Raw genomic sequence first — 24,360 nt, forward strand, 5'->3', positions numbered from 1 at the left:
TAATGGTCCACATTTCTGTGACACTTTGTAAGACTTCAGACAATAACAGGTAATACTATAGACTGATGTGAAGACACTAAGACAGCATGAGTTGGGTCTGTCTTGCTGCCTTTGGTGACAAAATTTCACAATTTTCACAGGCTTTTGGCCCAAAGGTCCCTTATTTCAAACACTGTTGGCCTATATAATTTGGTTCAACTTAAGTTTGGTAGTGACATACAGGGCATATTTTGCTGACCACAGTATCAAATCGCATGCGTAAATTTAATTGCGTAGAGATTGCATAGAGATTGTCGGCATGCTTGCGATGCAACTGCGAAAAAGCATAGACGTCACTACCGAACTTGAAGCAAACCAATGAATAGTGCATATCTGAATAACATTTTGTGAGGGGTAAAAATGATAATCAATAATTGTCACAAATCTTACGCTATTGCTTTTTAAATTAATTAAAAAATTTGAAAAAAAATGAAAGAAACCCAATTCATTGCTGTCTAATAAGAAACAATAATAAAACACAAAAATAACATGTTCTACATCAGCAATCTTTGTATAGTACATTATAACAGTGAACAACACATATTTATTTTCTTACTAAGTCACTTATATTATACATGTTATATTACTTCCACTCTTCTCAAAAAGCAAATCTTACACAATATTAGTTTAATATTTCCTCTTAATATGGTTATCAGCCTGTAATAACAGTGACTTACTCAAGCTTTATTGAGTAGGTAGGAACATAATATAATAACACAAATACAACTGCGTTGTTTGATCTATAAAAGCGTCAAAATATTCCCATGAAAATGAGTTAAACTAACAGTAAAATGTCTGGAGATTGGCCACAGGCTGCTAGGATACAATGAGTATAGAGAGTGTTAATGTAAAAAGCCACTGACAACAGAAGCTGCCATGAACGAATATAATAGGTATTTATCTTGCTCATATTTTCAATGGAGGGGTTGCATTAAGAGCCATAGTCGTGGAGGGGGGGGGGGTGTATGCAGGGTACAATGCCCTTCCCCTCCAAAAATGCCAATCTGAAAGAAAAGTCCACTGTTTTCTGTAAAAGATGTTGAAAATCAGTCCTTATTTGAAGGACAAATTCACAAAAGGTCCGTTTTTTTTATAAAAAAGATTACCCTTCCCCACCCCGCCTGAAATACAATCCTGGTGTCGCCATCATCCAAGACTAAGGCACCAGGATCAAATTTGTTTGATTTTGTGATTACCCATCAATGCTGCTTCGATGCTTGTTATTAATCAACTACCAACTAATTAATTAGAATTAATACTACACTGAAAACGAAACTTGGGGTGACTAACTAAGGAAAAGTTAGTTAAAACAATGTCAAGTACGACTAACTTGTAACTAATACGGCTGGACTGGACTAAACTATATGTTAGTAGGTCAGGATACACTAGGGACTTAACTATCAAAATACTAGTTCAACCTTGACCTACTAATATAATAAATTAGTTCAACTAGACCTACTAGAGCTTACTAGGGACTCTACTTATATATTGGGGTGTTCTACTAATGGGCTCTACTATCAAAAACGATGTCAAGTACGACTATTTTTTTTAATAGGGCATTCTGTACTAATGTTCGACTAGTTCAGCTGACTGAACTAGTCTGTGGAACTAGCCCAATTCTAGCCCGGTAGAAGTGGTCGAAGATATGGAAAGGTACGTTTTATTGACCTTTTTTCCCAACCTTGTATTTTTTAATAACTTACAAACCGTTTTAGCATGGTTAGAATTTGAAAAACAGACTTGGCCCCGTTTTTCGAGCCCTGTTTTCTACTACACACGGCATGAAGAAGGTTCCCACGAATTCGGCAGCCTCAACCATGCATGCACAAACCCACGGTCCATGATCATGACATTTGTGTTCCGATTTACAATCTCATTTCAAATTCTAACGGTTTGTAAGTTATTCAAAAACAAGCTTGGGAAAAATGTCAATAAAACATACCTTTCCATTTCTTCGACCATTTCTAACGGGCTAGAATCGGGGCTAAAATGTCCATCTCAAGACGCTAGATGTGCTATGTCTACAGCTGCATGTGTGAAATGTCATCCACGGTTAGTAGAGACTAGCTCTACTAGCTTTATTTGTCATAAGAGTCATGTCATGTGATCAAAAGGGCGGTAAATTCAACTTTAGTACAACCCTTGGTACGGTCCACAACCATGATTCGTTCTACCCATTCGTAAAGCCAGAAAAGTTAGTTGGACCGACTTTTGCGGTGCAACTAATTTTCACTTATTAGTAAAGTACCATAATTTGGCATAGTTCGGCATGTCCGTACTAACAATTTCCCTCACTGCATGCTGTACTATCCAAGCATACTAGATGGACGTTTAGTCTGACATTAAAAACTAGTTTACCAGGGGAAACTAGTGGTCCTACTAAACAAAAGCTTAGTTCAGCTTACATAATACGAGTTTTTGTTTTCAGTGTAAATTCATTGGTCAATATCTATACATACTAAGATTCATATGTTATCACAATTAACAAGTCAATTAATTGATTTCATAAATAATTAGGATCCACCAAGCATTGATGGTCGATCAAAGGATTGAACTAATTTGTTACTATTGCCTAAAAAAGGGCTATTCCATTTAAAATCCATTCACCCCATGGAAAACATCACCTTAATCTTACACAGGGAGTGTAGAATCTGTAGATTTCTAATGGAGTCAGGACTAAGGTTGTGTCTTCCAGGAGGTGTATGATTTCAACTGGAATAACCCAATATATGCATGTTTTGTAAACATTTGCTCCCATTTACACCAATAATAATAAAATACACATCCATAAATAGAATGAACCTAATTAAAACATGGCAGCCATCGTCATAGCGACCTTCCAACAGACCCTAATGACATAAAGAGTCACATCTAAATTGCAATATTATGATTCAATCATCGCCAAATTTGTGGCAATCTCCCGGTATAAAATTCTCGTTTGCTCATCTGTTTGGCGATAAGTAAACTACCGAAGGCTGATATGACGCGAGATGCTCCCGTAACTAAATCAACTCCGGTGGGATGAGGAAGAAAATCAAATTTAAATCGAATTGAGCCCGCTAGGAGGCAGGCTCACTGGATTCACTGCACAGGTTTAATGCAATTACTTTTTTTCTGTTTTATAGGTACCCAAATTTTCATTCTTTTAGTTTTAGGTATGCCAAAAACCTTGGAAATTTACTTAAGGGGTTGTGGAATTTAGGTTGAAATTTTGCTTTTCTTTATAGAGGCAAATTGGCTATTATAACCGTTTAAATTTGGATACATCATGTTTGCGTTCCTTTGAAAAATAAAATACTGTTGGTTTGTTTTAGCTGATATTTGTTTATCTTTACAATATTTGAGTGTTTTAATAAATATACCTGAATATATTAGTTTGCTTTTAGGAGAAAATTACATTTAGACACCTACTTTTACTGTGCCATGAAATTACCACAAAAAATCACAGAAAGCTTGAAAAGAAGCAAAATCTGAATTTTTTTTAATTTTAAAGGCCTCAAAATTCAAAATCTGAGTCATCCGGCCCATAGAATTAAGATATTAAATTACAATACAATTTTGTTCACCATCCTGGAAAAAACACCTTAATATGTCTTTTTTGTTCAAATTTGGTAATTTTATAGATTTAAAGAGTTTTAGGATTTCGCGAAAAACAAAAAAATGCCAAAATCAATTGTTGGAATTCCGATAGTTAGGAGAGTGACAGGACCCGGAGCTACACCATTATGAGGACACACAGGCTGCGAAGGCAGTTTAGTCAAATCTGTTTGCTCTGTCAATGACTTCTCTTTCTGTTTTGGTGGTTATGTATCTGAAAATCTGGATAATGTGCTAATTTTCATCAATGTTTTGTGATAAAATTAACCAAATTCAAGCATTATTATGTTTTGATGAATCCAAGTGTGTGAAAATATTAGATCCAAAACATAATAATGATAAAATTGGATGCTTTACGCTCAATATTTATTGGTCTTGCTATGAGTTTTAAAATATTTGAACTCTACATCTCACCCAATTTTTAAAACACATAGTTCGACCAATAAAACAGGCTCAATAGATTTTTTGTTTCCAAATATTGTTTGTTTTCACTATCAGATACATCCTCTTTTAATTTGGGCTGAACTATAACAAAGAAAATTCCTACTTCATTATAATCATCCACATTTTGTGTATCAATATGTTGACGAATAACATCAGTTTTATTACAAAAATTCAAGCATTTCAGGGTTAATATGGTGTTGATGTACATCATTAATTGAGGATGACAATCGTACAAAAAAGTAGAAATTCAATTCTAGGGGTACACATAATTATTGCACAGTCCCTTATTCAGAGTTATATGTTAGGACACATGAAAACCTGTTTTACTGGCCCGTCCAACCCAGATTTTTTGTTTTGGGAGAACTTTTTTGCTATAAAATCATGTAAAATAACATGTTTTGGGGCAAAAATGTATATATTTTGACTGAAAATGTTTGAACCGACCCTACTTTTACATCCGCCCGTAAAACAGGGTGTTTTTCCCCGTCGCTATATCTATTTAAATGCAATCTGACAATTCAATGTTATATGCACCCACACAAAAAAAGGAAGTTTGAGTGATATGACCAACTCCTACAAAATCAACAATTTTGGAAGTGGAACAACTTTGTAATTTTGCCACTTTGCAAAACCCAGATTTTATTGTAAAGGAACTGGAATATGTTGAACATGAAAATTGAATGAAAATGGTAATTAGTACATAAATCACCATTTTTTATCAAACCTGACATCTGCTACAAAGATAATATTGATATTGTGAAAACATCCACCCATATATAAATTTAGCAACATTTAATTGTTTCCTGTTGTTGTTGTTTTTGGTTTTTTTGTTGTTTCAACAAATATTATCCATGTACATTATGTATGTACGTAAATTAAAAAATTTCCACATGTTTCAAAAAATATTCTCCCTATGTATACACATGTAAATCAAAAACCTTCCAAATTAAAATATTTCCTCAAAATAATTATTGTACAATTTTAGCGATATTTGAATGAATTTTACATATATCAATAATTATCCTCCCTATACTTCCTTTAGCTACTTTCCATTTCCTAAAATAAATTGTAAGAATCTTGATAAATCAAATAATTTCCCATACAATATTTCCTTTGCTATGCCTTTCCACCGTCTCCCATCCTCTTCATTTCCTGTATATGCATACATCTCTGCATACCTCACCCACACGATAGAGACGTCATCCAACCCCCAATCGCCATCCCTCAAATTACAGGCTATTTTTGGCAGATTATCGCATCCCCGGTCAGCCGTGCGTGAAATAACAAATTATCCCTCGGAGTCGTGCTTAGTTATGCAATTGAGAGAGCGGCGGTCGGCTGGTCGGTCCGTCGACACTGTAACTAGTTACTTTGTCACTGTTGCTCATTTCCCTAAACATCCTCATCTATCAATACACAGTTCGATAATCACAACATGCTTATACACTCATCAAATGACCTATGAATGTGTTGGGTACAAAAACTCATCCTCTATAACTAAAAGTCAATTACAATTCAATGGTTGTGGAATAGAGGTTATTGGATTACACAATAGGAGATGAGGCTAATAATCCTCTTTGGTATAATTTGATAACCCATGGCTGAATATCTTCATCATTGCCTGCAACCTGATGATATCCAGGCTTAATTTGCCTTACAAGATTTAGTTAAGCTTATCACACCTATGCTCTTAATTTATAGAAAATAAACCTGGCCTAGATCTGTTGTAGGATACCCTAGATTCCGGTACCAATCTGGGAGTATAGAGTCCACAGGGCTAGGGGAGTTCAATAATAGGGGATATCAATATCGAAATATTAACACTGGTCCAAAATCCGGGTCCAAAATACAAGGGCAAAATAGTGTGATTTGTTGCTCCGACCGAGAGAAAAAATGGGAGGGTGGGGTAAGCAGGGACGTGGCGAGTGAGTGCGCCAAAGGGCACACTGCCCCCCCAATTTTTTTCAGGGAGAAAATGGGTACTGCAAAAACTAAAGTGTCCTTAAAATGACTATAAATTGGACAAAAAATTGACAAATGGGGAAGAAAATTTGGCTTTTCCCCCCTGACCATGCTCACACTAAAATAAGTGCCTCTCTAACAAAACATTAAAGAGAAAATTGGGCAAAGGAAAATAAAAAGGAAAGGCGCCTGTTTCCCAACAAGTTTCACCACGATCATGAGCCAACATAATACCACATTTTGTGTGCTATTGTCCCAGTAAAGCCCTTTTAAGGAAACTCTTTACATTTGCTGTCTCAAATTTTTATTTTGGCTCCCACCAACCAAGAAAGCTGGCTGCGCCCCTATAGAAGAGATAGAAGAGTCTAGTTGAACTATACGCTGGCGAAGTTACGTAATAATCGGATTAACTACCATAGCAATAGGTGAAAACAATTTTTGAATATACCGCGCTGCACTAATACGTTCACGCGGTATCTCTGCATTGAACCATAGCATGCTGATCACTTGCACCTGTAAGATTAGTATCTTTGAAAAGACCAGTATTGTATTCAATCTATGATTACAGTCATACATAGGTGATGAGTGTAACCTGCTTGTAGTGCAGCGCGATATGTTCAAAATTGTTTTCACCTATTGCTATGGTAATTAATCCGATTAATTACGTAACTTCGCCAGCGTATAGGCCTATACATTCTTATAATAGTCTTTCTTTTGGGAGACAAGATACAAGTTGCTGGAAATTTACCTACCCCTGTGTAATATACATTGCCCCTATTTCAATGTGGTATAGACCGCATTATATAATTACCAATGAATGAGAGAAATATTGAGTAGTTCTCTCTGATTCCTAGCTATTTTCCTCCCTGTACCTAGACACCATTACCAGTGATCCCTAAGTATTTCACTTTGAATCCTGAGTATCAGAAGGCAAAGTTCATGCACATAGAAAAGTCTATTCAACTTTATCAAGCAAAATGCACTCTGGGTATGGAGCATCATCCCTAGCACCTATCTTAAACAGTGCTTTGAACATATTTTTATACTTAGACTGAACTGTGTATTCTATAATGATGCGAATGTGTCAAACAGGTGTCTGGCAGGAAAACACAGCGCCAAAGTCAATATTTACTTCATTCATTTTCATTCATTTTCTACCACTGATTTTTTTTCTCAAAATGATTTTCGATAATCCACAAACTGCATGGATTAAGAACTGACTCAATAGAATATAGGTCGCATATTTGAGATACCCTCAACAACCTGTGCCCCTGGAGCACAACTGCTTTACTTTTTAATAAAGCAGCTATCCATCATCTCAATTTTTTCCTTTCTTTTTTTCTGAAATAAATAATGTTATATAACTCATACAAAGATTCTTGCCATTTGCCCCCCGATAAAAAATGAAAGAAAAAAGTGCCCCTCTGACAAAAAATGAAAGAAAAAATCAGGAGGGCAAAGGAAAAGGGAAATTGTGCTCAAGTAGCACAGGTTGGTGACGGAATCTCAGATATTCAATCTAGGTTGTCATTAGTGTGCAGTGTCGCTTGTATAATGAAGAAGACCTGATTATATAAGCCGTCTCATTCTAAGGCGTCTCATTATTTCCTGCATTTATTTGGCTTCCCCTTTCATACTCATGTTGGTGCTGTCTGCAAAGATGGCTGATTTTTTGTACAACTTATCAAATACTATTTTCATGTTTTTATATTGAAAATGACATGGGTCCAGCTTGGCACTGATTTTGGATATCTACAATATTGGGAAAAAATACTTTAGGGGCAGGAAGGTGAGCAAGAGGCATATAGCATCATAAGAGCCAGGGTAGGGTGGTTGTACTCCTTGCCCACCCCCAAAAAAATGTACACTGCAAAATGACCAGTGCATGACTAGCATCGCTTGATGCCCTAAGTTATTCATTTTAAATTTACTTCTTTAAGGGCTCTGAATGTTTTGACAGTATTTTTTGTGGGATATGAGAGCACATCAGACACATCAAATTGAATTATGAATACGAAAAAGGTCCTTCTGATATCAAATAATTTGGATTTTTTGAAATTATATTCCAAACGTTCATACCCCACCCCTTAAGCAGAAGCCCAGCAAAACGAAATGTTTTAAATGTTTAAATGACTGTTATAAAGGGTATGGAACATAACATTCAGAAAACATTTTTGAAAACTTAATGCAAAACATTCTAATCCAATTTTTAACTTTTTCGCATCAAAGATGACCTATTTCTATAAACAGCTGGGCATTTTTCACAGAGCAACCTATATTAAACAGAGTGCCTGCTATTCCACATGACTGGTATCCATGGAAGTGTATTATTATCTCTGCAACAAAAATGTGTTAGGCCTATATTTTACCGAGAGCTATTAACTATAGTTCAATCGCATTATAATTGGCAAAAAAACGAGACTCATAATATTCCGCTTATGTGAATTTACACAAGCATATTAGTTGGGACTTTATTTACGCATACAGTGACAAAAACCAAATACGTTTTGCCAATTTATAAGCCAAGCAGTGGATTTTTGTGATACTATTTAAATATATGTCCACAGAAAAGATACAGCTCTGAGCATTTTTACATTTGGTTAAGTTAATTCCATATATATAAACATTTGCTTTATATCATGGTTCATTATAATATGATTTTGCCAGAGAAGATACCTCACACTTCCCATAATGAATTTCTTACCTTTCAATTTTCTGTACTGATTTTCCTATCTTGTGCAACATGGGTCAATAGTGACAAAAAGTACAGAGGCTCCAGAAGATTTTTAATAGAGGGCATCAATATATGAGGCCTGCTCCAAGGCGCAAAATGCTGAAGGGGGTGGGTGCGGAAGGGAGTGTCCCCTCCCCAGTGAGGTGCAGTTCTTGAAATGCATTAATTTTTACATGACGTGTAGGCCTACTATAACATTATGAATTATATCCTAAAATTATGAATTTTACCTTAAAATTATTAATTTTTTATTAATATATATATATACCCTTAGAATTATGAATTTTACCCTAAAATTATGAATTTGACCTTAAAAATATGATTTTTACCTTCAAATTATGAATTTTACCCTGAAATTATATGAATTTTACCGTAAAATTATGATTTTTACCCTAAAATTAAGGATTCTGGGAAGGGTAATATATCTTTCCTGTCTGAACCATGCATGCCTGAGTAATGAAACTATAGTAGTCTGTTCAAATGTGTGCATACTCCTCTCTAGAGGGCACAGTTCAATATGGAATGTGCAAACCTTATATATTTCCAATTGGACAATACATTCTGAAAATGAAAAACTCAAGGTCACTCTGAAATAACACTCATGAATGTTGATTTCTGAACTATACCTGGAGTATGAGAGTAGTTTCAAGCACATTGATTTCATTAGATCATAAAAATCCATTTATGCCAAGAAATGGCTTTCTAATCCATTGGACTATACATTCTGAAAATCAAAACTCATCCTCAAGGTCACTCTGATAACAACACTCATGAACGTTGGTTTCTGAACTATGCCTGCAAAAAGGAGTTCCAAGTTCAAGCACATTGATTTCATTAGACCAACTCACCTGTTTTCTTGATACATAAAAATCCATTTTGTGCCAAGAAATGACTTTCTGGTTCACATGCACACACAAAGCCGTCATATGAGAGTTCCACACATTTCTGTGAACATGGATTCAACATGTCGCATTTACCTGTACATGGAGGAGAAAGTAAAAAACAAAATAATTGAGAATGGTAAATGAAATTAAACCATTTGGAGGGTCAGGGCAGTGGTGTATAATATAGCATCAAAGGGGCACATACCACAACACTTTAAAGAATTACAAAATTCCATAGGAAAATTGCCAAAAAATGGCTGCCCCTCCCCCAGCCCCAATCAGGCCTGGTGCCACCCCAATCACGACTGGTTCACCCAATAGAATGAACCATGCTAAGCTGATGGGTCAGAGTACATAAAATTAAATCATGGGAGGGGGTCTAGGGGAAGACAAGATCACCCCAAGTTGACTGCTACTCAGAGCAGAGATCAACCCTTGGCATGACCCTTCACTTAGAGCTGGTGAAATATGGGAAGAGGGAACCAGCCAGCCAACTTTTCACTACTGGTATTTCTATTATATTTTTTTCAGTCAGGTTTTTTAAAGAGATTACACGATTTAGCACTAAGCCAAGTTAAGGCTACTGAGAACCGATCTTGAGTTTCCCCGTCACATAATTTCTGAAAACAAGTGAGGTAACAAGTGAGATAACATTCATTATATAACCAAACACAGTGTAAAATGTGTTGTTATTTACCGCTCACCCACTCGAGATTTTAAAATTTATTAAAAAGAGGCTGCAAGGTTAGTTATGTAACCAGTTCGCTGCTGAGCCCCTTTTCTTTCAAAAAAGTTGTTTTTTTTAAGTCTTTTAAAAAAAATTAAACAATTTTTGGCTAATATTAATAATCAGTGAATGCCCCTTAAAACGAAGTTATCAATAAGTCACCTATATAAATACAGCTGTTTGGTACTATTCATATTGACTGAATGTCACCACCATGACATTGAAAATATATGTGGCATGCTCTGTAATGAAGGACAGAAATAAATAAATGTTAGAAATAAAATTGCTGCAGACATTTTTAATGAAGAAAATATATTTTTTTGTAACCTGCTAACTTGGAATTTGCATGTTACCTGGTTCAAGTTTCAGCATTTTTTTTGTATGAGTTTTCACACACACACCCCCGCCCCTACGTACGCGGGCATTCAAAGAGAGGACGTGTGTGTGTAAAAGCGTGTGTATAGGTATAAAAGTGTGTCTGTCCCAGCATTCAAAGCGAGGACAAGAGTGAGTTTCACACATTCAAAGTGAGGACATTTTTCACAGCGAGGACATCTCCGAATAGCACATACAAAGAGAGGAATTCACCCATCCCACCCCTATACCCCCTACAGAAAGAGTGTCATCCTGTGCACCTGTTCACAAAGTGAGGACTGGGATTTTGTCCTCGCTATGCCAAAATGTTCTCACTTTGAATGTGGGAAACTATATCTTGTCCTCGCTTTGAATGACTTGATGAACACGCCCCACCCCAAATGCCAATCCAAATAAAAAGGTCCACTTTTTCTGTAAAAAAAAGAGCTGAAAATCAGTCCATTTGTGAAGGAAAAGCTCACAAAATGTCCACCTTTCTCAATAACATGTTGAAATCTGCCCTTTTTTGGAAGGAGCTCAAAAGGTTCATTTGGAATTGGTATAAAAAAATGCAATAAAATGAGTACAAAGAAATTGGTTCATGTGGTTCTTATTATAGCTCTTGATATTTTGAGGAAATATCTCAAAAACTATGACCATGATGACTAGTGTGCAGAGCATTAATGTAGACACAACATACTTCTTGATTTTGCGCCACTGTTTTCCGGTTTCAAGGGTGCATGAGAGATGGAACTGTCTGGTAATTGTATTATACACTGGTTAAAAACCAAAATATAGGCAGGCTATTAATTTATCCTGACCATATTTAGAAATATTGATACATGTATAACAGCTTAATTTGATCACAACATGATTTGATCGAAAAATCTTGTTTATTGAATCTGGAGCACACTAACAATAGGTCCCTGTAACCTTATAGTTTATACACCAAATTGATCCCCTCCAGCCTTGATTCTCTGTTTCCTTCCCCCATCCCTAAATTTAAAAGAATGAGCTGGCAGTTTAGGCAGTTTGTACAGGTGTCAATGGCATGTGCCCTGTTTTTTGACACCTGTGAATGGTTTCACCCCCTCTGTCCATGCTTTGTCACACTGTTCATTCAAAATCATTGGTAAAACATCCCTTACATATATTTCTGATGATGGGGATTTGAGTGACATCTGTATACATATATAGCAGCACTTCCCTTTAAATGCATATGATGTAACTATTGCCCTAATTTGAACAGCTGTCATCCAATGCAACAAGTGTAAATTAGATCAGATTCCTTCTGTGAATCTGAACCTGAAACATTTGCAAGTTCAGACACTTATGTCAATTTGTGCATAATTTGTCAAAAAAGTCCGGTATGCCCCTCCTGCTGGTTGGCAAGTTTCAGTTAGCTTCAGGTGAAACGCAATACATCGGACGCTGCTTTGAGTTATTTTTATCATTATTGTAACATTTTTTTTTTTTTTCAAAACGGAGTGGCGTCATTTGGTGCAACATTTTTATAGAATGTGGGTAAAATAGACTCTGTATTATAGGAAGTTTGCTTGGTGAAGTGGACATTTTGGGAGATTGGGGATTTAGATGCATCTCTCAAAATTTCCTCCCCCTCTGGCCTTGCTGAACTTCAAACTAACTGCTTTGTGCTTGCAATTTGAAAATGAAAACAATGTACAGTTCTAGGAAATGTTATAGGGATGCAACCCCAGGATGCACCCTAGGATACAGCCCTGAGATGCAGCCCTGAGATGCAGACCCTGGATGCAGCAAGAAAATACTTTTGTCACAAGAAGTGGACCATTTTAACACTGTTTGCATCTCTGAAGGTGGGTGACCCAAATGACAACCTCACGCCCACTTTACCCCATCAAAATGCAGGTTTAGGGGAAAGCTCATATTGTTCTCATAACCCTATAGTCAGAAATTTTAGGTCTGAAAAATGTTTTGGTTTAGGCAGTACTGCATGTTCTATACGCATTTTTACTTCTACAATCCAAACAACTGCGACAATTTAAAGCACTGTACAAAAGCCACATGCTTTAACATAAAAAAGACAGTTTTAAGACATCAAGAGCAGTCAATGCAGTTTTCATGCTGATTCCAATTTATGGTCATGTAAATGCACACTTTTTTAACCTGTGTGGAGAGGGTGAATTCAAAACTTAAAATAAGAATGTTTTGGTAATGGGTCTCAATGTGAAGTAGAAAATCCATTTTGCACTCCTCAGAATCCTTTCTGTCAGTCCAAGCCGCATCCAGGGCTGCTTTGCACAATCAAAATTTGACCTGTTTTTTTCCTTCTTGATTTTTTCATATTTCTAGCACAGACTGCGGGTCATTTGTTGCACGCCTGTTAGCCACCAATTGCCTCACAGGCACATAGCCATGATACGAGCACATTAGTGTTCAACATGAAATGAATGAAGATTTGTAATATAGCCCTACCATGCATAGGGCCTTTTAACACGCTATACTCAAACCTCTAAAATATAACATGGAATTTTGTGATTGCCATGGCCAAAAGGCCCTACAGTAGGGCTATTGTAATGCCGCATTAGATCCACATCAGCATACCTGCATGCATAGATTGTCTATTTCCTTCTCAGTGTGAAATATTTCTTACACCCAACAACTGTTCGTCTTCAAAGCCAAAAATCTGCAGGCCTATTATATATAAATACTTTGCACCGTGCTTCATCAGCATGTACACATGACAGGTTTTTGAAAATTCTTCCCAAAATTTCCAGGGTTACCTCCAGAACCACTGCTAGGCTTGTTTGTACTCATTTTAATGCTGACTCCAAAATACAGTAATGAATTTCAATCATTTAGAATCTGTTATAACAATATTATAAAAGTTTTCAAGTTTTTAACTTCACTTGACATCCTCCTTACAAAATGATTTAACAAATGGAAGAAAACTCTGTGGTATATAATACCTTCCCTGACCTACATTTTGAAAGTGAGAAGTGCATGCACTTTTGTCAATTTCTAAATCTTCAACATTGCTTGGGTGTAAGCAGATTCAAGAAGTTGGTATGTTAAGGGGTGGTGTATGAACCTTTGGACAGTATTTATTGTGGGACATTAGAGCACATCAGACATATCGAATTGCATTCTGAATAATGAAGAATGTCCTTCTGATATCAAATAATTTTGATTTTTTGAAATTAGCAATGTAATACACATTTTATGGCAAATGATTAAAAATTGATATTTTTGATATTTAACAGTACTTGAAGTAAACTTTATAAATCTGATATAATATGTACTATAAGTGTATGTAGGTGGGATGAAAAGCCGACGATCAATTGAAAATTTTGACCTTTCGTATTGAAGATATGGATTTTTTTCCGAAAACACCAAAACAAATCCATATCTTCAATATGAAAGGTCAAAATTGTCAATTGATCATCGGCTTTTCCTCCCAGCTACATACACTGTAAGAATATATCATTAAGATTTATAAAATTTACTTCGAGGACTGTTATATATCAAAATGTGAAAAATATCAAATTTTAATAATTTGTCATAAAATTTGTATTATATCGTGAATTTCAAAAATGAAAATTATTTGATATCAGAAAGACATTCTTCGTATTCAGAATGCAATTCGATATGTCTGATGTGCTCTCATCCCTGCAAACACAAAACCGTTTTAAAACCGTTTTAAATAAGTTATATTTTGGCTTTTGGTTTAGGTAAAAACGTTTAATAACATTAAAATGTCGGGTTATATAAAGGTAATGATAACGCTTTAAAACATTTTGTATGAAAACACACTACAACAATATTTTTAAATGTTTTCAAAAAATGTTATTGTAAACTATTTTTGCAAACATTTTTGCCAAATATTGTGTCAATACTTAAATAACATTATTAACAATTGTTAATATTTGAACCCAGCAAACACAGAAATGTTCTTAAAATGTGTTTTTCAAAACCTTTTAATAACATTTAAATGTCGGGTTATATAAAGGTCATGAAAACGGCAAACATTTTTCGCAAAATATTTTTTCAACCCCAAAATAACATTCTGTTTAGAATGTTTTGTATCAAGTTTTCAAGAATGTTTTTGGAATGTTATTAAAGCGTTTTTATACCCTTTATATAATCCGACATTTAAACGTTTTCTGTAAAACATTTTTGTTTGCTGAGCAGTAGATTATCAAAAAATGTTTTTTTCATGGCAGTGAAATGATGCCACTTGCACCCACATCTCATATGCACAGTTTATCCCTTACATATACTGTGTCTTGAATAGCTATATAGCCCACCGAGCCTGTGGTTAAAGAGACTAGGAAATAATTCCTAATATCTCATACCCTAGTTTGTATGCCTTTATCTAATCTTGCCCCACTGACAACTTACTCATTAGCCCTTGGCCGCGGAAGAGTCTGTTAAATGTAGGAATTTTTTTTGCCTTTTTTATAAACATGTTTACAATTGGCTTATAGCCATCACATGCTGACAATACACATAACTGATTGGTTAGCAGATCATGGCCAGGCCTGATCACAAAATAAACATATCATCTGTATAGAAAACTATGCAGCAGGCGATTTACTTCAGAAAATTACTACATTGCACAAAACTAAGTCCATTAAATCTATAGTTAATTGAATGTTTATTGACTCTTGTAATAACCCATGTGTATAAACCTGTATAATATTGGTGTTCAGTTCATAAAAACAGGACCATGACCCTGACAAAAGCTAGCAAGAGCAAATGGCTGTTTACTTTAGTGATAAAGGCATCTTGCAATTTTCTTCGTAGTTATAGCCAAATTTGTTTCCTATAGGTAGCTTAATAAAGGAATGGGGCGCCCAATGTGAGCTTGGTCGTGATGTGGTGAATTTCATGGTGTTTAGATTTGGTATTATTATCTCTTGCAAACCCGGTGACACCTCATTATAGAAATCAGACCTGTCGATAGGTTGTAAGAGGGGATAGCCTTTTCCAGGCATTTGCGCCATATATAAAGAAAGTTTTGCTGCTTTGCAACACAATAAAAACCTAAATGCAAAATGACCTATATTTTAACAAATATTGTTTTCCAGAGTCAAGACGCAGGTATCATTATTAAGCCTCATATCACTTATTTATTGTCGAATAAGTGCAGAGTAGGTTAGATATGAATATTAAATGTTAGACCAAAGTAGCTGAAAGTACATGTACTATACACCTGATCCGTGAACTTGTCTTTTTTAAAGACAAATTCTTGTTAAGGTTATGAAAACGTTTTATACTCTTAATATACCCTTTATATAACCCGACATTTAAATGTTTTCTGACAACCTTTTATAACCTTTTGCGAATGATGTCAAAAACGTTTTGTGTTTGCTGGGATGTCCCACAAAAAATACTGTCGAAACGTTCAAAAACGCTCATTCCAGATCCCTTAAGTTTTTTACAAGAGAAAAAAAATCTGAAATAAAAACATTAATTTTGTGTACAATTATTGTTCAGTGAGAAAAGCAAATAACAATCTTGCTTGCATGTTGCACGTGCAATTTTGATATATTCTATATCGATAGTTATTTAGGAGTTCTTTTAGGACTGATCAATAATTTGGAGTTGGACACAGCAGCCTTGTGCCAAAATAATCATTTACAAAAATGTTGCACCAAATTTACAAACAAAATTTAATCAAATTTTATAACACTGCGACTAAAAGCATAACGGAACTGCGCCTGTTGGTTTATAATAGTAGTATTTTGATGAGTTTTCACATCTGCAATATTTGTTTAATTTCCTGTGCATGTTATTGCAATATTAACATGTCTGACAATATTTCATCAACATCATTTGGGGGAATAATGCTGAATTCAGTAAAGCTACAAGATGGGATGATTCAAAATCAAAATTTGAAAATTCTATAAACATTAACAAATGGTCAAGCTAGTTGAAATTATATTTTCAGTATTGAATATATGCATAAAGATAAAGAATACTGGTTTGCATCAAATTATTTATTTTCAGTTAATTTAAAGTTGCTATGCTTAAGTTGTGATTTCACACCACAAATTAGAAATCTGGTGAAGCCAATGGTTTGTTTTACACATATGGGGTTGGAAGGGCACCAGGAATTTTTGGGAGGATTAGGGCATGGGGAAAAGTGAATTTTTTGTAATGGGGGGGGGGGGTTGCCTTAAAGGTGTGTGGGAAGAATTGGGGGGGGGGGGCAAGAAAAATATTTTGGGAAAAATTGCCCCCCCTAGTGTCACCACTGCAGGGCACACTGTATTCTGAGGTGGATATCATGCTCATGCATAAGTTTTCGGAACAGACCCTAAAGAAGTATTTTTCCAGAGCTTTCTTTTTTATACCTTAAACACATATTTTGGTCATGTTTACAACCCTAAACTACCCTGCCGGTCGCCCTACAGTAAACCATAGTCTACTCCCAATTCCAGAAAAATTTCCAAAATCTTCCACAGTGGATTAGCCCAGTGTAAGTTGCATTCCATCATGTAAATAACAGTGGATAGCGGGTAATTATACTAATGCGTAGTTAAAACATTCAAACATTCGCCGGTTACATTGCAAGTGATACATGGAACATCAAGCCCCATATCTCACCAACTCAACGCCAATTATTGTAAATGCACAAACTGTCAACATTTCTTCTCTATTTTCAATCTGTTAAAGTAATCCTTCCCTTCTGCAAATTGATATTTGCAATCCTCTTTAGTGATCCCTTCCTTCTAGAAAGCTTCAATCAATGATTAATAGCCAAGTTTGTGCTATATTAATTGAAAAATATTTATTTTAACTGAGCGATTTAGGTCTGAGTGCTTTTATGGAAAGCTTTTGTGCAACTAAAATGAATGACTCCTGCCCTGGCAGAGAGGTATGCAACACTAGCAATTTCTACTGCACATGGCAGCACAGGAGTAGCATCCCTCGCTGGTACAGCCAACAGAGGGAGAACGCATGGGGGAGGGGGGGCTTTAGAGGATCCAGGCTATAAACCCTAACCCTCCCTAATTCTACAAAATCCAACAGCACAAAGCCACTGAGCATGCGTACATCCCAGGTGAGTGGATGGCTCAATCACCCTAAGTCATATCAAGGGGAATGAATCAAATGTCGACCTTGGTCGAAAATGAGTTTACATAGATTTCTAAACATGCTAAAGAGCACATTTAAAGCATTCAGACACTGAAAACCCCATGTAAATACGACTATTCTTTGCCAAGCTACAACAATGTAAAACAAAAGATTTTTAACACTCTCTTTGGCAATATCTCAAAATCAATATTAGCAACATCCGACTCATTTCCGACTCATTGTCAAATAGAGGCACACTTGTTGCCCGGGCCAGCGAAAGACCTGTGGCTATACCGATCATCAAGTGGTTGGCACGCAGGGGGTTTCGGGTTCGAATCCCTTCCTTCTTTCCTTTCCCATAGCCAAAAAGCACGGTTAACCCATTTCAAGTAAGCAGAACTGAAGCCATGATTGGGGCAGGGGAGGCAGGGCTCACACAAATATGTACAGAAAAGATGCTCATCTAAAATTGGGACTTTAACACCTTAAATGTGACCTTTGGCTCTTTTTTTTGCCCTAAAATGCCCCCTATAGTTATGTGCTTTTCTTATTAATGTTTAAGTTTATATATACATTGTACATATATCATAGTTTAGCTTTGACATTTCTACTCTTTGACATCCCGAGTATTTTCCTTATGAATTCATGCATCATGTTTTCTCTCAGGCAATCTCAGGGGACTCTTCAGACAAACAACAAACATTCATCTAAACCAGTTCACACATTTCCGGTTTCTTGACAACACTGACCGGCGAGGAATGTTTACCCCATCATACACAAGTCAAAATAATTCCTGTATATTTGAACCCACTCACTAGGTAAATGATATTATTATTAATATTGGTTGTTTGACAGTTTAGCCGCCTACCCAAACAATACACCCCCTAGCTCAAGATACTCTAGCTAAAATACATGTTTACATTTTACTATCTTACATTATCTTGCTGTATTTCAGCTAGAGCACCATAGGTAGAGAAACCGGGTTTTTTTGGAGAACAATACTGTTACTTAAGACGAAGAAGAAACCCGCCCCGTAACCCGCCCTACTCATTATTTCATTGTACTTATTGCAATTTGCCATAATGCATTACGTAATCAACACAAAGCTTTTGTGAGGACGTAGTGAGTGGATAAGAAACTGACAGCGGAGGATACGACTACACACTGGATTTTAGTTGTCAATCATGACCTGCCGCAACGCTTTAGTATTTTACTGCATGGCATTCCGCAAGCACCATGACAAATTATGCCATATTTTTCCAAAGATCATCTCATATGAAGTAAGCTGAATGCGATTTGCACTTTTGCAACATTCCGATCGCTTTTGATCACAAATTTGCTTGAAAACATGTGAGTTCATGTTGTGGAAACATAATTAGCATGGCCAAAAATGAAATTACGATGCAATACAATGCAATTTGAATGCGTAGCAGATCTATAGAAATAAGGCTGCCCGCTTTTGGGTAGAAGTGGCTCGTGTCTGCCCCCCAAGCCGACACACCCTATCTTGTAAATACTTACAAATGAGGACCTACAACTTCTGTCTACCTATCTGAAACCTAAGACTGAATAATTATGTTTGTGTCAGCATAACCTTTCTACAGATTCTGTTGTTTGACAAAGACAATTTGTCTATTATATTTTCTGTATGTGAACCAGCAGATATTACAACACAGTGGCCTATGGGCAATGTACATGAAATTTTAGAAAGATGCTTTTTAACTGGATATCTATTATCAGAGAAGATGATAAAAGAGGAGGTCGCTCGCTGCTCACATCAAATAAATAATGTGTGCATCCGCCTATTGATGGAAACAATGATCTAATCCGATTGATCAACTAATACGATAAGTGGCTTTATGAGTCAAGACTGTATAGCTCTAAACGGCGCATGCCCGGATATCAATTTGTTACGCCAGTTGACCGCGAAATATAATTTCTGTATTGTTTGGCATGACCGGCTGCTAAGTTTGACCCGAGATCCCTGTGAAAAAGACCATCTTTTGGATCCAAATAGCATTTTGGACACGCTTTGGACACAAAACGGGAGTATATGGAGAAACTGACACGAGTTTGAATTACTGATTACACTAGTTTTAAGTTTCCGTAACTGCCGCAAATATTCAAATGGTTATCATTTAAATTTCTTTTCCTTTGACCTTATATTAATTTTACTGGAAAATTAATTATGCTTGACTTTCCATAACTTAACAAAACTTTTGATTTTTTAATGGGAGTTATGTATATATATAATGCTTTTTCACTCGCTTAAAATCATGGTCACCCTGGTTAGTATTATTTTTTTAAAGAAAAAACATGATTCTGACTGCGAAATTGGTAATTAAACGATGTACTTCCGTGTGTGGAATATTTTCTCCACTAAGAGAACTACCGAATCAGTCGAGCGTGTGGCGGATGAACAGATCACCACAAAGAAAGTTTCAAGTGGTGTTTTAAGTACCCCAAACAAAGAAAAGTGAATGGAGGTTAACTGTGGGTAATCGGATTATATGTTCGAGCGATCTCCTCTTTTCTCATCTTCTCTGCTATTATACAACCATAGGTAGATCCAATACCTATCGTGATATACCATACCCAGAGAGACGACACTAGAATCACACAATAACCCTTTAATCTGTCTCACTTAGTATGTAAGCCTACAGGATAAAATGCATTAGAGCAATAACTCATGAATATTAATGAGTGAGGGAAATCACATTTTTAAAATATAAAATGATGAATTAAAAAAAAAACAGGTGGTGAAATAACCTTGGGAAAAAATAACAACTGGTGTAAATAATAAAAAAATATGTAAAGTATTAGACATATGTTTCAGGAAATTGTATAATTTCTAGATTGCTGGTGTTATATTTGACATTTTAAAAACAACAAAGAAAGGTAAATAAATAAATAATATTTAAATAAATATATACATTTAAATAAAAATAAATCAATTAAGATAAATGTGTCAATAAAGAAAATAAATTTAAATAAATAAATCAATTTAAATAAATAAATGAATACTAAATAAATAAATAAATAAATAAATAGAAATAGAAAAATTAAATAAATACATCAATATAAATTTTAATAAATAAATAAACAAATAAAAAAATAAATAAATAAAAAAATAAATAAATAAATAAATAAATAAATAAAAAAATAAAAATAAATAAATAACTAAATAAATAAATAAATAAAAAATGAAATTAAATAAATAAATAAATAAATAAATAAATAAATAAATAAATAAATAAATAAATAAAAAAATGAATAAATAAATGAAGAGATAAATAAATAAATAGATAATCAAATACAATTCAATAAATCAATCAACCAACCAACCAAACCACCAAGCAACAAATATATAAATAAATAGATATATTAATCAATTAATTAATTAAAACATTAATAAATTAATACATTTAAAGGTCAAAGTCCTTACATATTATCTAAATTTTGTTAAGCAAACATTAAAATTATCATCTAGCGGACATCTGACATTATTGCAACTTTAATTAACTTCCATTCAGAGGTGTTACCATATAAAATATCAATATCTTATTTTACCTCATAATTATATTAAAAGTGCAATGCCATATATGACACCAAAGAAACCCCATCAAAACTGGTTATTCCAGTTATTCCATACACCCCCTATGGAAGACATGACCTTAATCTTCCACACTGGGAGGGTATTGCAAATGAAGTCACTCATTCATGTAACCCCATTTGAAATTCACACAACTTGTGGAAGATTAAGGTCAAGTCTTCCATAGGGTGTATGGATTCAAACTGCAATAGCCAAATTGATCATTATTCAGGAAAGATTGGAATATATTTACACCGTTACAAAGCAATGTTCTTTTCATCACCCGGCCATAATCAATATACGATGCACTGTATTTTGAATTTGCCTTAGAATTCAACAGAATGTATGTGTGTTCATAATAGTAATTGACAGTAATTATTGGTAATGGTAAAGGGATACTTTGTACAGGGTAATTGAGGCTATTCACAATGTTTAATTGACATAATTTGTATTGAGTACTATTTCATTTGTGTAATGTTGAATTAATAATATGGTTTGATTATGAATAAAACCGAACTTGTTGCATCAAATTGCGATGATCAAAAAACTTATTCTTGACCAAGGGGGTAGGCCTATGTGCCACAGTTTTGTTGTGCATTTTGGTGCATATACTGCCATTTTCAGTGGGTTACAGCAAAAACACCCCCACCATCTTTATCTTCCTTAAGTATTATCTCTCTTTCTTTCCATAGAGGGTCCACTTTCAAATTCTTAGCATTAGGCTAAGAGTGAAAAACTTCTCTCCATATTAAAGATTGAGAAGAGTGAAAACCACTCCTAAAAGAGTGGTTTCCCATCTTTTAGGAGTGGTTTCCACTCTTTTAGGAGTGATTTTTTGCTCTGTTGGAGTGATATTCACTCTCGATCACTCTTTACATTTATAAGAGAGTTGATGTCAGTGTAGTAAATAAATACTCACAAAGATTGAGAAGAGTGACAACCACCCCTAAAAGAGTGGTCCTGACTCCACATCGCAGCGCGATGCGATGCTGCGATGCTATAAAAACTGTAATCTGAGCCAGGTTTTTACGAGCTCAGCAGTGAAAATTCTCATCGCACGGTAGAAATTTCGGTCTGCGATGGAGTCGCATCGCGCTGCGGAAAATCAAGGTCGGTAGAATGACCTTAAAAGGAGATGCAGACCCCACATGCTTTTAAAACTCAAGAATATCGCGCAATGAAATCAAAATGTACATTTTAATTTCATCGCGCGATGCTGCGGTTTTAAAAGCATCGCAGCATCGCATCGCATCGCGCTGTGAAGTGGAGTCAGGATCGGGCTTCACTCTTTTAAGGAGAGAGAGAGAGAGAGAGTTGATTGATATAATTATGTGTTGATATATAGTGCATTTCCTGTGAATGTTTTTCACACACCAGACCTCTGTCAAGTTGTCACTGCGTTGACATAAATCTATGAAATCTCTTGCTTCCAATGTCAAGGAGGGTTCAACATGTATCCATTTAAGTATTTGACTGGTTTTGCCCTCATGTAACCAGTCATGAAAATATGTGTGTACACATGGTGTTTCTGAAAGATTTGTAGTACAAATTGTACTGGGAGAAGCCCTATGAGTATGAGTAGGCCCTGTTTTTGCTTTACCAGACCATCTATACTCATCAGATTTTGATTGCACATGACTGCAGAAGTCCTAAAAGGCGCCACCTATCCCCGGGACCTGTCCCAGGGCGAGATGATTTTGGGATTTTTCTAGTGCATGTCTGCTGGGTGACATAGATAAAAGTAATCTTTAAAATAGAGAGGCAGTTTGCTCCTGGGACAGGCAAAATTAATGCCTATGACAATATGCTAAATTCTAAAAATAATGCTTGAATAAGTTCAGAGAACTCAAAACAAGACCAGACAAATAAATCAAAGATATAGCAATAGCTTTTTGAACTGACTGAAGGGGTTTATGTTTTCTGTGTTAAATTTTGGACAGTCAGTTTTGGTGAAAATGACGGGCACTTGTAAAACCCTACCTAAAGAATACACACCAGTAAATTCAAGTCTCGTACACCCTGGAAGGAAAAAATCAGTGTTTCAATCGAGGAAAAGTGCAACACGACTATATAATTTAATACACTAGAAAAGGCTTAAAACCCAACTATTAGGCCCTGATTCATATTTAATCCTCAATTAGGCCTGGGAAATAGATTGTCTGTGAAAAATGAGCAGGATCCGACTTTTATGACAATTTGGCTCAACTTTCAAAATGTGTTACATTTTAGAAACACCAAGCTATTTGTGAGGTGGCGTAAGCTGTATAGGCTATAGGGTGATCTAGCCGGCATTTTTCTGGGAAAAAATGCTGGAATCGGTATATAATTTCTACAATGAATATCTCCATCTGACTTGCAGAAAGGGTAAGTTTTGAAGAAGGTGTCGCTCTGGAGTCAAGAAATAGACTTTTTGCCGGACACTGTTTGTACAGAAAGTCAATGGGGGCTATTTACTGGTTGTACAATTTTGACCTTTTGACCTCTGTCAAAATGTTTTCACCGATTTCAAAATTTGTATTGATAAAATCCTTCAAAGCTAAGCTACAAATGACTGTGTGGCATATCAATTAGATGGTTTCTAGCCTGTTTAGCAAACCACCTGCAGATTTTTGACTATTGAAGGCGTATAGGGACCCACAGCGATATTTCACCTATTGACCATGTACCAAATTATTATTTCTCTACTGGACTCGAACCCAAGACTGCATTGTACCTTTTGTCAAGGATGAACCAAGCACGGCCAAAGCATGTTCAAGAGACAATACCAGGCATTTATTATGAGGGCTACCATGCTGGACATTGCTGGTATGATGAATACTCGGATAAACTCTTTTGTTCATATTGCTAACAGAGTATTTGTGTGATGAGTTTATAAAAATTCGCTGTAGGAACTTTAGAGTTTAACTGATACCATGGGGTATAGTTATATTCCATGCTATTATTTTGTACTTAACTGCAAACTGAA

The 24,360-nt window shown here is 35.5% G+C and overlaps 1 protein-coding gene across 1 annotated transcript in view; it reads right to left on the bottom strand.

Moving 5' to 3' along the window:
* LOC140145947 (pikachurin-like) overlaps window positions 1-24,360 on the bottom strand; it is a 249,429-nt gene that overhangs the window by 158,424 nt on the left and 66,645 nt on the right. The window contains 1 exon segment of the mRNA XM_072167684.1: window positions 9,625-9,753. Within this exon segment, the coding sequence (XP_072023785.1) occupies window positions 9,625-9,753 (129 nt within the window).

This window comes from Amphiura filiformis, chromosome 2 (assembly GCF_039555335.1).
Source record: "Amphiura filiformis chromosome 2, Afil_fr2py, whole genome shotgun sequence".
Lineage (NCBI taxonomy): Eukaryota > Metazoa > Echinodermata > Ophiuroidea > Amphilepidida > Amphiuridae > Amphiura > Amphiura filiformis.